The following is a 16,115-nucleotide window of genomic DNA, read 5'->3' as shown; positions in this document are numbered from 1 at the left end:
GAAAGGGGGAGGGGGAAATGCTGATCATGTATGGCATTACCCTCGTGGAAATACCCTCCACTGCCTATACTGCCTTTATATATAAAGTCTCTTATGCTCACCAAGACAAGACCTTTATTTAATCAAAAAGTAAAAACAGTAATATTGTGAAATATTATAACAATGTAAATTAGGTTTTCTGTTTTAATATATTTGAAAATGTAATTTATTCCTGTGATGGCAAAGATGAATTTTCAGCATCATTACTCCAGTCTTCAGTGTCACATGATCCTTCAGAAATCATTCTAATATGTTGATTGTGGTGCTCAATAAGCATTTACTATTAATATCAATGCTGAAAACAGCTTAATTGTTTTGAAAACCATGATTTTTATTTTTATATTTTTTGGATTATTTGATTAATAGAATGTTCAAAATAACAGCTTTTACTAATAAGCTTCACTTTTGATCAATTTGATGCATCCTTGCTGAATAGAAGCATTAATTTCTTTCCCAAACCTTTGAATAGTAGAATATATTCATTATTTTCTGTGAAATGTGCATCAATTTACATAAAATCATCACACAAAATGCAGTTGCAATATGCTAAAAAGTATTATGCATAATAGTCAATGGCATGCCTGTCACATTCATGTGCTCATTCATATCCTGGCAGTGTAGTTAGTATCATTCAGAGTCCCACTTCCTGAGTAGCCTGCAGCTCCACACTTATTGGCTGACCAGCTTGTTCACATGTCCCGCCCCCTTTGTTTGACCGCCTCTGCTACCCTGCACCCAATGCACTGTGCTGTTCCAGCGAGAGACATCTCCTCCCCACTGCCTGCTAATGCAGCAAATGGTTGCACCTCACCTAACAGGCACAGGTCAGCTCTCTCGACCCAAAAGTACCAGCAGAACACCAGCAAAGGGTGTAGGTTTAACAGGGGTAAGTGTGTGCTATTTTCCTCAGCACCTATGAGTGATTCAGTAACATTTTTAAGCAGAAGTCAGAGCCTAACCAAGATGACAATGCATAAGGCGTTTGATTTCATGTTGTGATTAGCTCTAAATGTTATGTGCACTGAAATCTTAAGGTGTTTTGTCTGTTTAGACTGAATATTTATACATTTCCTTCCATGTGAGGCGGGACAGTGGTGCAGGAAATCAGAGTCATATGATAGCCAGACCCTGAGAGCAGATCAGCAGTAAACAACAGAAACATGTTGAGTTTGTGATGTAGGTCAGCAAATGTATACAATCAGCTTGTATTTTCTGTAACATCTAAATCAGTTATGAATAAATGACAAAAGGAATGCTATTAGTTCTGTTAAACATGTACAAGTGATGCTTAAATGTTAACCACCCAATGAAAACCAAGTATGTTGTCTGTGTTCAGTGGATCCAGTCATGTATTCTCCTCAGAGCCTTCACCGATGGGGCATCACCCATAGCGAAAGTATGGAGCGTTTGGCCTACAGTCAAGGTAAGCCTCCAGAGCTTAGTATACTAAATTAAAATATACTAAGTAGATAAGTTATAGTTGTTTGGAACTGCAAACCTACAATTTTGTAACTGCCATAGTGTGGAGACACTCATAGTCTACAAGGAGAATAATCCTGAGTCAGCACCAGTGAGGTGGTTGTCAGCAGAGGTTGTTCACGTTCGTTCATTTTAAAGCAAAATTTTGAATTCTTCATTGTGAGAACTGTTGGAGTAACACTTACACTAATAAAATGGAGTCACTTTTTATTAATTAACTAAAAAAATATATAGTGGGGATTTTGATTCATCCCAGTGATTTGAATAACTAAAGAGTTCACTAAAATTAGTTATTGATTTGTTCAGTGGCCCTTTCTGCGGTTACATTGTTAAAGTGGGGACACATTTACTATTGTTTGGTGAATTTTCCTAGATGAAATCCAGTCATTTCAGTAAGAATCCACATGATCAGGAAATTGTGTGTGAGGGTGAAAAATTTCCCAAAGCAGATTTTGCAATGGGTTCAAGTAGGCCACAAAGCATTGACAAACAGAAAGGCGCTTGGTATAAAAGTGACTTGTGTGAGCCGTCATTAGGGTATTTTTCACTTTTGAATACTATGAATTCGGACATATGCTGCATTCCATTTACCTTGGAAGAGGGATGTTGGTGCTGGATGTGATGTCGCATCTGAGTTGACTGCCTACAGTAAACAGGTCAGAAAACTAAGATGGATGTATCCAGGCAAACCTTTGTTGTTCTTGCTCTTTTGGAATGCAAACACAATTATTTTGCACATAAACGCTATATAGAAAAGCATCATGTCCACAAATAGAGGTTGGATAGTAGGTTATGTGTGCACCACTGAGTTTTTGAGACAGACAAACAGAAGTGCTAATAAACAATATACTGTTTCACTATGGTTGATGCTCTGAGCAGCCATATTAGATTCTGAAGTTGGGGTTGTTGCTTTTCTCCCGAGTGTCCAACTTGAGGAGGAATTCCAGTTAAAAGTTCTTACTGGGAACGAGGAATTTCCCACTTCTGAGGATAAATGGAACGCGCCAATCTTGTGGCCTAGTGTTTTTTACACTACTGTAAAGTATAAAAGTATATTTAGAGGCAGCACGAGTTAGGGTGAAACGAGTAGCCTATAATTTATTTAAATATGCGTGCTAACAAATCTAAGAGGCTTCATTTAAGCGATTTTGTTTTGATTTTGTCTTTGAAGAAAGGAATAATGTCATTGAGTCAGTGCGTGGAAGTGGAGAAAAATTCGTTCACTTAAAAGATTTCTTCAAAAACAGATTCTTTCACGAACGAAACAATTAATTCCCCCATTATTACGATAAACATGGTAATTTAAGAAATATTATGTGTTAAGACTGCCAACCAGTGATTATTTCATAATTTTCCAGGACAATGTTCCATACAAGCGGTAGAGGGTAGTATATCCATACTCTTCCACTGAATTACGTCTTTATAATGTTTTGACACCACCCCTTTGCTGCAGACGGATCGTACCGGAGTGCTCGGGTGTAAACAAATCTATAATCTAGCCATTTGTTCTCCAAAGATATGATGACCATATGAATGGAAAACATACGTCGCCTCTGGGGCGTTGACAAGGAACATCACATGGGAAAGCGCTTGAATTCCGTCGTTAACTGTTTATCAATGCCGCTCAACACATCACCCCCGTGGTTGTTAGGTGAAGCATTATCCTAATCTGTATAATATTCACTTTAACGATGGCGACACCTGCAGAACAGGACCTTGTGTTGGCGGAAGCAGAGAGCAACAAAGAGAGAGCGCAAGTGTTCGGTATCCTCAGATTGCAGGAGGATAAATCGGCCGGTGAGAAAGCGAGCAGCGCTGCCATGAAATCTGGAGACGGGAGATGGCAGGCGCCCATATTCGCTTTAGCCAGAAAAGCGTCAGAAACCTTCTCGGGTGGCATTCACGTCCTGCCCAAAGTGATAGAGCCTAAAACATCGCCCTTTTCAGAAGAATGGGGTGCCAAGGGTAGGTTATGGTTGACATTAAAGCCCGTGTTGTTCAGATGTAGCCTACGTGTATGGCAAGCCGCATTAACATTTATTGCTGAAAACTAACAAGAAACTGTTTTTTTTGTTTGTTTCTAGTAATTTTTATTGACTAATAAATAATATAAACACTAATTCATGTCCAGTTAGTTGTAATTACTATTACAGTTGTATTACAATTGTTGCTAATAGGTATTAAGTTAATACTTGTAAGTTATACTTGTTCAAAACAATCAGTTTAGCAGTTTGTACTATTTTTTGATTATTTTGATAAATAATTTATTTTTGTTCAATAAATATGTCATTAAAAATACAGATTTTTTAAGAGTAAAGATTCTGAAAGAATTGAAGGACATAATAATTTAAGAATTTAATATAGCTTTACTGTAGTAACAAAAATATATTTTTAAATGTGGTTTCATTATAAATATGGTGATTATCTCTAAGGTGGACACCCAACTTAATATATGATATTTATCATCTGAATCTAACCATGTTGTGTCAACAAATGGAAAAATCAGCCAGCTATTTATTATCATGTTAATTATTGTGCCTTTAACAGTAGGTAGTATTGTTTTTGTTTTGTTTTTTACCTCAAATACCAAACTTTTACATATTCTTCCATTATTGAAAAACTGTTGCTTTAATTGCCTTGAACAAAACTGAAAACCATTAACAAGACCTTTGTCTCAACATATAGTCAATAATTTTATTGATTCCCATTTGCTACATAAATATACAACGTTTTTAAAAAAAAACAATAAATATTAGATCAAATTAGCTCAGAATCAACTTTGCGTTGCTGTCACGTCAAGGATTTCCACGTGCATGGTCAAACAAAAATATATAATAGTTTTAAGGAACATGCTAAAATGGCTTGCCATACATAATTTTCCAAATGATGTCATAATGGCATGATGTCATGAAGAGTGCCTTCTTGGCTTGTATTCATTTGTGCATATAATAAATCTAGGTGTATTATAACTACTAAGCACCAGGCCATTCATACAGTTGATATGCATAATGTTTTTATTATTTATTTATTTATTTTTTTATTTTTTTATTGGTGAGATAGGCATGTCAGTCAAATCAGTATGCTGTTGATTTGTCATGATTAGTATTTGTCCCCCACCCATGACCAATGACAAATAGTTAATGATTAGTTTGCACACAAATCTGCAGTGGTTTAATTTTGTCTAAATTAATCTTTCAAAGACTTAATTCAAAAGCAGATCCACTAAATAATAACAATAATAGGATAAGATATTATATAATAATATAATAATAATAATAATAATAATAATAATAATAAGAGGATAAATTATTTAAATTACATATTATTATTAAAGTTATTTACACCAGAAGTCTAATGGAAGTTTCATTCTCTTAGACCAAATAAAGTGGCAATGGGAACCAACAACATAAGTGGGAAGTAGATTACCAATGCCAGCATGCTTGTTAAACAGAGCCTGTCTAAATATGTTTGCATAAGAATTATTGATTAGCCTGATGGTTAAAACAGGGTCCGATGCATCAATGATTAGTCAAAACTGACAAGTGTACAACTTACATTCATTTGTGCAGTAAACACAAAACATAAAAAGTACTGCTTTTTGACAATGCTGCTGTAAAGGACTGGTGAATGACAGTACAGTTAAAGCACTTTAAGGGTTTGTTAAAATTTAAACTCAACAATTCAAAGTGTGGTCACATGTTAGTCCTAAGCAAACAGCCAGAGGTTTAAGTGCTGTGATGAGTTTAGTGTGATTGTTGTTTTTTGTTTTAAATGTTCTTCTTGAACAACAAGAACTTTTTGGCTATAATGATATAATTTTTGGTTTGATATATATTTGTCTGTGGGCTGTGTGTCTTTTAGCCTTTCGAGATCCTATGGCAATGGAACGAGCAAACTTGCTTAATATGGCTAAGCTTAGCATCAAAGGCCTGATCGAGTCAGCTCTGAGCTTTGGACGAACTCTGGACTCTGACTATCCGCCACTGCAACAGTTCTTTGTTGTCATGGAGCATTGCCTGAAGCACGGACTCAAAGGTATGTTCAACTATCATCAGACAGTCAGCCAGCCACAAAGAACCATCTGTTAACCAGTTATCATTTAAAGTTCTTACATGCTTGCTTTTTGGTAGGATAGCTGCCTGATTTAGTGTTATCAATATCTCTTATATATTTCCATAGGCCTATGCTAGTGTTATTCTTAGGGACCAGAAGGATAGCAGCAACTATGCTATGCGATGTAACTTTATAATAGGAGAAGAAAATGAGGAAGTGCTTTTTTTTTTTAACTCATTCTCAGCTGTCAGATCATCTAAAGTTCTTGTCCAGTGAGCCAGCTCTGCCACAAAATTTGAATAATGTTTCAAATGGTGTTTCATCAAAATCTTTGCATGCTCTGTACGCCAGATCGTATCCCTGAGTTGTTTAACAAACACGTTGGTCTCCATCTCCCAGTGAAGAAATCGTTTCTTGGTTACAACAAGTCATTGTGGGGGCCTCTGGAGATGGTTGAGAAGCTGTGCCCAGAAGCAGGCGAAATCGCAGCCAGTGTACGGGACCTTCCTGGCCTTAAGTATGTGCAGGACTAACAATTTTCGGCCTTACAGTTACATTGAATAGTTTGCACACAAATCTGAAATGTTTTAATTTTGTCTAAATTAATCTTTCAAAGACTGTAATACAAAAGCAGATCCACTATCAATCAGGTCCACTGTATTACAAATATACATGTGCTTTCTCACACTCATTCCCCAGTATACTAAGATGTGCCATTCAAAATAGGGAAGTGCAAATTTCGGTTCTAGTTCCTTGATAAAACTGAAACTTGCAACTGCAAGTTAAGCCTATTTCCAGAGTCATGTACTTTACTGTCTGTCTGTCTGTCTGTCTATCTGTCTGAAAATGGTTGTATGTGTTTGTTAGGACGCCTCTGGGCAGAGCCAGAGCATGGCTGAGACTGGCACTGATGCAGAAGAAATTAGCAGATTACCTCCGTCTTCTCATCACCAGGAAAGATATACTTAGGTTAGTTTTTTTTTTTTTACTTTCAATACCCTTAATTCATTCTTTCTTTCTTTGTCACAATAGTTGTGGTGGAGAATTGATGATTAGAGAAGTGATAAGGTGCCTGAGACAAACTAGTTTTGTGTTTCCTGCTCGGGCATCAGAGTTTAGTGCGCTGTGCTCGCTAGAGGGTGTGCATCACATGAAGCCGTCTAATAAAAGCCCTTCTGCTTCTGCTGACTGAGATTTAAAAGTATAGTTTTCCTATATACACTACCATTCAAATGTTTGTTGTCATTAAGATTTTTTTAATGTTTCTGCATTCATTTGATCAGAAATACTTATATTGTGAAATATTATTACATTTTATAATATCTGGTTTCTAATTTAATATATTTTAAAAAGGAATTTATTTCTATGATGGCAAAGCTGAATTTTCAGCATCATTACTCCAGTCTTTAGTGTCACATGATCCTTCAGAAATTATTCTAATATGCTGATTTGCTGCTCAAGAAACATTCTTCTATACATTATTATCAATGTTAAAAACAGTTCTGCAGCTAAATATGTTTGTGGAAGACCACAGTATTCTGTAAAAATGAAGACCATCTTTTTTTGCATTCTGATTCTGACATCCAAAGGCACAACAAGACATTTTTTTTTCTCTTATTCCGTGGATATTGCACATTTTCCTCCACTTGTTACCACTGTTTTTCAATATTGATAATAATAAGAAATGTTTTTTGAGCAGCAAATCAGCATATTAAAATGATTTCTTCTCAGAATTGTGAGATATAAACTTGGAATTGCAAGGGGGGAAGTCAGAATAATGAGTTATAAACTCAAAATTATTACCTTTATTACTTTTTTGTTCCATGGCTTCCATAGACTGCCACTGTAGAACTGTCATTTTCTGCCACCAGATTGGATCCGCCCACAAAATGTCATCGCTGTTTGCAAACACCCGAATGGTCTATTAAAAGACAAGAATAAATATTAGTTACAAATGTATTGCCTTTGCACATTTTGTCAGACTCAGAACTAAAAGAACAGTAGTACACAGTTAAATGTCATTGTAATATCAAATGTAATATCATTGTGCATCATAGGAACACAACAAATTCTACATAATGCAATTTTTACAATGGAAAAACAACACATGATTAATATGAGGCAAGGATATTTATGTTTTAAAAGGCCGTGTGGATTCTTTAGAGGTTTGTTTTCAGATTATGAATAAATGGAACCAGAATTTAGAGAATAGAAAATTGTCTTCATCTATCTACAGAATCTATCTTTTGATCTAATTTTTGACACTCATAACCGATGATAAATGTCAACGCGTGTGTGTGTTCATTTGCAGTGAGTTCTATGAGAACTCAGCAGTGATGCTGGAGGAGGAGGGAGCCGTCATCGTTGGTCTCCTGGTGGGACTTAACGTCATAGATGCCAACTTATGCGTGAAGGGCGAGGACCTTGATACACAAGTATGAGCATTGTATATTGGCCATTTTTAATAACCTAGCGTCTTGCTTCTGTTTGAGAAATGTTAATGATTTGTATTGGAATCCACAGGTTGGTGTAATAGATTTCTCCATGTACTTGAAGAATGACATCGATGACTATAGAAGTGAAGAAAGGTGAAAAAAAAAAAAAGTATACTTGGTAGACAACATACTTTTATGTGAAGGAACATTTAAGTGGAATAAAAGTGTGAATAATTAATTACATTAAATCATTATAATAACCTTGATGTATTACTCTGTTTTGAATAGAAATGGCCAAATTGCAGCTATTTTGGATCAGAAGAATTATGTTGAAGAATTAAATAGGCAGTTGAAGTAAGTTCTTGCTCTTTCTAAAGCTTATATACTATATTTAAGATGAATGATTATTGCTTTTAAAAACAGATGAATCTATATTACCAAAGCACGACCTAGTGCCAATGAAGTTTATCGAAAACTTTGTCTTTTAAGTTCTACAGTTCAAGGCTTACAGGGACGCGTGGAGTCATTAGAAAAATCCAACTCCAAACTCATTGAAGAGGTACTGTTTGATTTCAGAAAAATAAGTGATATGTGGAATAGAAATATTCAATACTAACTTTTTGTTGTCATCTTTTTTATCACAGTTGGCAATAGCAAAAAACAACATTATTAAACTACAGGAAGAGAACCACCAACTCAGAACAGAAAATTCTGTCATTTTTATGAAAGCACAACAGCGTCTTGAGGTATTGTTGTATGTTTTTTTATATGTTTGTCAAGTCAAGTCACCTTTATCTATATTGCACTTTATACAATACAGATTGTTTCAAAGCAGCTTAACAGTGATAACAGGAAAATGATGCATTTCAGCTGTTGTTCAGCTGAAGTCAGTTCAGTGTTGATTCAGTTCTGTTGTAAAGATCATCAATTATTAAATTAGTAATTAAATTAGTTAATTTCATCTATAAGCAGTTCTGCACAAAAAAAGTGATGTCATTGTCCAGCTCTGTTAAGTGTTTCAGTTCTTTGTGTACATATTATATGTAACTGTTTTTTTTTTTTTTTTTAATATTTAAATTCATATGAACTTTATATTATGTGCCCCTGAAAAACATTCAGTTTTTATGATCCCCAAAATCCTCCCATATTATAAAGAATATTATAAATGTGTGTAAAATATAATCTGGAAAATATTTACATTTGTTTTTTTTAAAATATATATTCCCTGAACTTTATCATCTCATGAACTTATCACCCCTTTGCAACCCCTTTTGCCTTCTGAAAACATGATGATAAAAAACATGCTTTTTAAAACATGATGATAATTGTAGAATTTCACAATCAATGTGCGAGGCATATACTATATACACTATTTACTCTCTATTCAGATTACAGAAGGAGATTTGAACTGTGAGCTGGATACGTACAAGCAGTCAAGGCAGGGCCTGGATGAAATGTACAACGAGGCAAGACGCCAACTAAAAGAGGAATGTCAGCTCAGACAGGTCTGTTTATATAAAAATGTACCCGTTGTTCAGATTGTGCGATGGCACTTGGACTTAAAGAGGTCAAACCTGTTTTTGAATGTATCTGTGTGCTCAAGGATGTGGAGAACGAGCTGGTTGTGCAGGTGAGCATGAAGCAGGAGATGGAGATGGCCATGAAACTGTTAGAAAAGGACATCCATGAAAAACAAGACACTCTGATTGGACTTAGGCACCAGTTAGATGAAGTTAAAGCCATCAATGTGGAGATGTACCAAAAAATGCAGGTATATCATATTTTATTAAGTGTCAGTTCTTCAGTTTGTGGTTAAAATATGTTGTAATCAAGCTATTTATAATCATCAACAGTCTTCAGATGACAGCATGAGACAAAAAAATGACATGATCGCACGGTTGGAGGAGAAGACCAATCAAATAACGGCAACCATGAAACAACTAGAGCAAAGGTAAGAAGCAGTTCCTAATTTATTTTCGATCATGTCGAGCGTAATGTTGAGTCATCGTATTCCTGAAGTGCTTTTTCTATCGTTTTTGAGAGTTTAAGTATTAATTTTATTTAGCCTGATTTCTAACCTTGTATTAATACAATGCATAAAAACCTTTATCCAAAACATTTGTGGTCAGTTCAGAGTTTAAGGAATCTTTTGATTCAGTTCAATTCAAATTAAGGTTTTTATTAGCAGGTAATAGAATATACATACACTACCGTTCAGAAAGTTGAGGTCAGTTTTTTTTTTTTTTTTTAAATAAATGACCACTTTTATTCAGCAAGGACACATTAAATTGATCAAAAGTGACAGTAAAAGCATTTATGATGTTGCAAAAGGTTTCTGTTTCAAATAAATGCTGTTATTTTACAACATTACTGTTTTTATTGTATTTTTGATCAAATAAATGCAGCCATGGTGAGCAGAAGATTCTGCTTATAATAACATTTCTAAAAATCTTACAGACACCAAACATTTGAACAGTAGTGTACCAGTATAAATGCATTTCAGGATATGATATCTGCTTTTATAGATTAAATCAAATTAGTGTACATTGATGGTGTCAGAACCATCAGTGCTTTTGTTTCATCAGTAGAACTGGTTTTCAGAGTGTCTAGATACCTGACGGCATGTAAATGACTTTGCATGCTTGATTTGACTTGAAGGCTCATTGAATGGCTTTCTCTCATCTAACCGCTCATCCTTTAGCATTTGTGTTATTTTCTTGTGGTGACGTGGTGCTGTCATGTCCACTTCTTTGTCCACATGAATCATCCTTCCCTTTCTTCTCTGTTGATTTACCGCCATCGTATTTCTGATGTTTTATGACTGCACTGCTTAACAAGTTCTTAAAGCTTTGAGATGAATTTGAAATTCACTGATATTTACGTCCTCTTTCCCTTTTTGTTCCCCTTTTCATTTCTTTTTTTCTCATCTTCTCCCTTCCTCTAATTCCATGTTTTTCCTTAATCAACAAATAGCGACAAAGACCTACTCAGCCAGACAAGAACTCTTGCTATGTCGTTTGTAAAATGCGCTAGCACAGATACCGAGCACCAATACAAACTTGTCAAAGATATTTCCTTCTGATATTAAGATAAATTTGCTCTTTGTTACTTAACGCTAGTTGTGTGGAGATATGCAGTGTTCTTAAGTGATGAGTTGATTGTTCTTCACTAGCCCCTTTAAGTTTTATTTGATGATGGTTACTGTTTTCCACATACTATTTAGTGAGCAAATCTTTCTTGTGGTTCTATAGCATAATTATTTACCTGTAACATTTAACAGTCAAAGAAACCAGAAATATAACATGGCTTTTATCACAGTCTTCAATAAATTTGATGTTTTCAACTACTCGTACCTGTTTACTTGGTGAATTATTTGTCAAAAAAGTTAAAAATCGAAAGCAAGGGTTGAGCCCTTATGAAATTTCAAACTCATTTCAGCTTTCTGGCTTCTCCCGCAGCGCAACATTTCTGTCATCTGGCTCTGTATTTGTTTCCGCTCTATTGTGGCTGTTGAATTATGGCCATCTTTTTATTTTGTATCCCATATGTTCCAATACATTCCCACCCATTCCATTACATTCAGAGCCGTAGTTTTACCCAGTTGGTTTGAATTACACCAGATTGCAGGATGCCGAGAGGGAACGTACCAGTGCCGAAGATGGTGTGCGCAAATTCAAGCAGGACTTCACGAACAAAGCCGACAGTCTCCAAAAGCAGATAGTCCAGAGAGAGAAGCAAATGTAAGTTTTGCAACGATTAAGTTAATACGGCTCATTTTGAATTAGAATTAATTACTTTCTCATTTATTTAGATGCTGAAGTGGAAAACGGTCAGATTTTAATTGACACTTTTTCTTTAGGATGCAGCTGGAAACAGACTTGAAAATAGAGAGAGATTGGCGGCAGACATTACAAAATGAATTAGAAAGAGAACGAGAGACCATCACCCAACTCACTGCTGAAGCACAGCAAATCAACGGACTCAAAAAAGTAAGATGAATTGTTCTCAATAATGGTGAGAGAGATCAATCTAATAACCCTTAAGTCCACAATAAATCTGTATGAGGACTAAGGTGCTTGTATCATTTAATATGCTTCTTTGTGTCTTGGGCTCTGATGTATCTTCATGTCCATTTAGGAGTTTCACAGGTTGCAGGATGAAAACACGCAGCTGAAGGGAATTTGTGAGGAGCAAGAAAAGGCGCTGGAGGAACTGGGCTGCAAACTCAGCGAGTATGTATGATTTAAACGTCAATTCCATTTGTGAGCCTTCAAATCATGTTATTCTTTCACTGATACACACATTTTTCTTTTTCAGGTCAAAGTTGAAAATTGAAGATATAAAAGAAGCCAACAAGGCACTTCAGGTTTGCATCGAAACATTGTTTGAGATAAAACAAATAAAAAAGTACCTGGAACATGTTTTTGTGGACATGTACCATGATATATATCAAAGTAATCTGAAAGCATCACACTGCTTTTTTAAAGAGAATTATTAAAGTTTAACCAATCCATTTGTCCCACATGTTCATATTAATAAACAATTTATCTTAGGGTGGACAGGTTTGGCTGAAGGACAAAGATGCTACGCATTGCAAGCTTTGTGAGAAGGAATTTTCAATCTCCAGAAGAAAGGTCAGAACCAAAATGCAGTTCTGTAATACACGACAGCTTGCTGTCAGTTCTCACAGATCCACACTAATTCAACTGCTCTAAATAAAGAAATTCACTGGCACAAAGATGATAATGGATTTATGAACATTTCCAGATGAGGATTAGATGACACTTGAATGAAAGACTGAGTTGGCAAACCTTGAAGTCGTCATGAAATGAAAATTCAACTATTTACTAAATGCATGTTATAGATCTTATTATAAATGATTCATACGTTCGTTTCATTTTTCGTAATCTGTAATCAAAATGTCTTAACTTGATCTTCCGGTGAAACAAGATACTTGTCTCTGGTGACGTATGCCGGACTTCTCCAAACATTTAGTCTGCTTAAACTCTGCCCCTTTCTTACAGTCGTCTGCAAATTCACATTCAGATTGGCCTCCATCCAATCAACAGCTGATGGATTGAACCAAGTTGCCGCCCTACATCATTTTATTGTTTTTTTTAAATTTATTTTAATGTTTCACTCCACTCAGATGTATGTCACAATATGGAAGATCTGTCGCTACTTCCATTACATTGTGACTTTATGGGGAACCCTAAGGCCTGTTCGCACTAAGGCCTAGTCCACACGTACACGGGTATTTTATAAATGAAATGAAAAAAATGAGTTTTTCCTCCTTCGTCTTGAAAAAAAAAAAAAAAAACCATGTACACATGAAAACGCAAAAAAAACGTGTGGACACAGCCTAAGAACGATATCTATAAAGATAACTATAACAATAACTATATTAGCGTCCACACCAACACACGATAACGTTCTGTGTAACGGTAAACGTATTCATCCCACAAATTTTCAGTACGTCTTACAGTTCGGTACGCACGTGTACGTGACGAATACAGCGTTGCAGCCTGACTACTTTTAACCACCATTAACCACCAATAATCGCAATAAGCTCTGTTTTGTTATTTCGATAAGAAACAAAGTGTACTCTTTCAAATTCTGTAAATTTTATTATGAAATTCAAACAATAAATTCAGTTTAAACGCTTTTTGATGTGGCGTGACAGATCACTGTATAGATGCCTCAGTTCAATCGGCAGCGGGGAGCGCGGTCATCCCTTCCTCCAGAATGAATATCTGAAGGTATTTTGAAAGATACAGTACATCTGAATTGTATCATATCTTGTGTAATTGCTCAATTAGTGTTTGAACCGCGGAAAGACATCAATAAAACAGCTTGTTAACAATGTCACGTAGCATTACATTTACCTCAGGCAAGTCATTCATTGTCCCCTGCTGTACCGAACCCGTACTGAACTGTCACTTTTGTGTACCGTTACACCCCTAATATTTTATAAGCGAGCTTCTGTTATGCCATTTTAAATGCTCAAGCTCTTTAAAGCTGGGTTGATTCTGACTGCTTTTATATTTCATCAGCTTCTGAAAAGTGATTCCAGTGATATCGTTCCTCTGTGTCATTATCATTATAGTGTCGACTTCCCTATTCTCATAGAATTAGAATGGTTATCAAAGCTTTAGCATTATATTTATCATCCTTTGTGTGAATGGGCCTTTACTCTAAAACTTTTGGATTATGTATTTTTTCCTTCCATGAAAAATAACTAAAAAGAAATTCCCCAGAGCAACTGTTTGGATGAATCCCAGAATATCATTTGTGAAGATTCAACTGAGTCATTTTGAGTCTGATCCAAAAAAAGGCTACTGGCCCTTTAATTGAAAGCTCTCATGATCTCTTGCTTGTCTTTGTTTGAACAGCATCACTGCAGGAACTGTGGAGAGATCTTCTGCAATGCCTGCTCAGATAATGAGCTGCCGCTCCCTGCTTCACCCAAACCTGTGAGAGTCTGTGACACCTGCCACGCTTTGCTCCTCCAGCGCTGCTCCTCCAACGCAACATAAGATAGCAGCACATTGTCACAAGGGCCAATATCAGCTTTATATCGGACACTGCGCTGTCCCACATTATCAAAGTGACCAAAATGGATGCACCCGTTTCTCTGTTTGAAGTTTACATTTCACATAGGAAAAGGCCTGTTATCACAGAGCAAACTTAATGGCACTTGTGCAGATGGCCAATGCAGTGTTTGTGCGCAATGAAAGAAATGTTTACAAATGGATTAATGACTCTTAATCCCTCCATCTGGGCTGCAAGATTTAGATTATTTATATTAGTACAACACTCCCATGCATTGTAAATATACTTCTGATATATGAAGGGTGAACAGGTTTCATTCCTCGTCATGAGTCAAAAGTAAGCAAATGCAGTTTAAAGGGATATCATTTCTTGAGCAATTACATTTCAAATTCAGTTGAAAAAACCTTACATTCATGTGTGCCTGTATAACAAGCCAAACTGACAAACAGGGATTTGACACATTTCCCTGAATCTTGATGGGCAAAAAAATGTGCGTGTATATACAAGTAAACGTTATCAGTGCCACTCAAGCATGACGGAGATAGATTCACGTCAAATAGCACAGAAATAATGTTCTGAATATGGTGTTCAGGTTTCTTGTCTGCAGTACTGTATTATTTCACAATTGCAGATTTACCTTGGAACAGAACTAGAACACTACTCACTTTGAGTATTTGTGCTAACTTTTGCCTAAAAAAAATACAACTGTTAACTTAAATGTGAGATTTATGTATGAAACTGTACATATGCCTTAAACCACTAAAGTTGATTATAATTCCACTTCATGTGTGATGGATCTTATAGGACCTTAATATTTAGGCGTAGCTGTACATACTGTACACACTACGATTCAGTCTGGGGTCAGTGGGATTTTTTTGTTTTATTTTGAAAGAAATTAATACTTTTATTCAGCAAGGACACATTAACCTTATGAAGCCTGACATATGTAATACAAGTCAGAAAAATCTAATTTCTTTTTAAACGTAAGAGTTTATTGAACCTTTAGACCTTTAAATGTTTTTTGTTGAGTATCATGTTTGATACATCAGGCTTTTATGGCTTAAATAGTATAATATATGAGAATATGGAGTTTAAACTCAGGGAAAAAACACCTCAAATTTATTGAGGCCCAAACTGAGAAAATACGCAATTTGGTGCAGCTGCTGATATATATATTTCCAAAAAGTGTAAAATTCTAATAGCCTGTAATGTAAATCAATGAGATCTTTATAACAGTATAGAGGGCTACTTGCATAAAATGCATATGAATATCAGTTATCACTATATCTTCCAATATAGATTGTGAACAACAGGTTTTTCACCAAGGTTTTGATCATGTTGATAATTTGGAGGCCTTGGAAATGCACTGTATTGCCAAAAGTATTGGGACACCCCTCCAAATCATTGAATTCAGGTGTTCCAATCACTTCCGTGGCCACAGGTGTATAAAATCAAGCACCTAGGCATGCAGACTGCTTCTACAAACATTTGTAAAAGAACGTGTCGCTCTCAGGAGCTCAGTGAATTCAAGCGTGGTACCATGATAGGTTGCCACCT

General features: G+C 35.7%; 1 protein-coding gene across 6 annotated transcripts; it reads left to right on the top strand.

Moving 5' to 3' along the window:
* Window positions 1–717: 717 nt before the first annotated feature.
* On the top strand, window positions 718–15,338 carry rufy2 (RUN and FYVE domain containing 2). Of its 6 annotated transcripts, none has more exons than XM_051916120.1 (19): window positions 718–925; window positions 1,376–1,462; window positions 5,380–5,553; window positions 5,971–6,088; window positions 6,439–6,540; window positions 7,883–8,006; window positions 8,095–8,159; window positions 8,295–8,360; window positions 8,496–8,565; window positions 8,651–8,752; window positions 9,395–9,511; window positions 9,610–9,777; window positions 9,860–9,957; window positions 11,627–11,746; window positions 11,866–11,995; window positions 12,144–12,238; window positions 12,324–12,372; window positions 12,560–12,640; window positions 14,399–15,338. In XM_051916120.1, exons 1-19 carry the CDS (start codon window positions 733–735, stop codon window positions 14,540–14,542), a joined length of 2,103 nt encoding a protein of 700 aa, XP_051772080.1. In that variant the 5' UTR covers window positions 718–732; the 3' UTR covers window positions 14,543–15,338. The 6 variants fall into 6 exon arrangements, with proteins under 6 accessions (XP_051772080.1, XP_051772078.1, XP_051772083.1 ...); XM_051916118.1 differs by having other exon boundaries at window positions 5,923–6,088; XM_051916119.1 differs by lacking the exons at window positions 718–925; window positions 1,376–1,462 and adding an exon at window positions 2,935–3,483 and having other exon boundaries at window positions 5,923–6,088.
* The last annotated feature ends 777 nt before the right edge of the window (window positions 15,339–16,115 follow it).

Source organism: Ctenopharyngodon idella, chromosome 13 (genome assembly GCF_019924925.1).
Source record: "Ctenopharyngodon idella isolate HZGC_01 chromosome 13, HZGC01, whole genome shotgun sequence".
In the NCBI taxonomy this organism is placed as follows: domain Eukaryota; kingdom Metazoa; phylum Chordata; class Actinopteri; order Cypriniformes; family Xenocyprididae; genus Ctenopharyngodon; species Ctenopharyngodon idella.
Note: the sequence above shows the minus strand (reverse complement) of the source record. Positions and strands in the feature narration are given on the sequence as shown.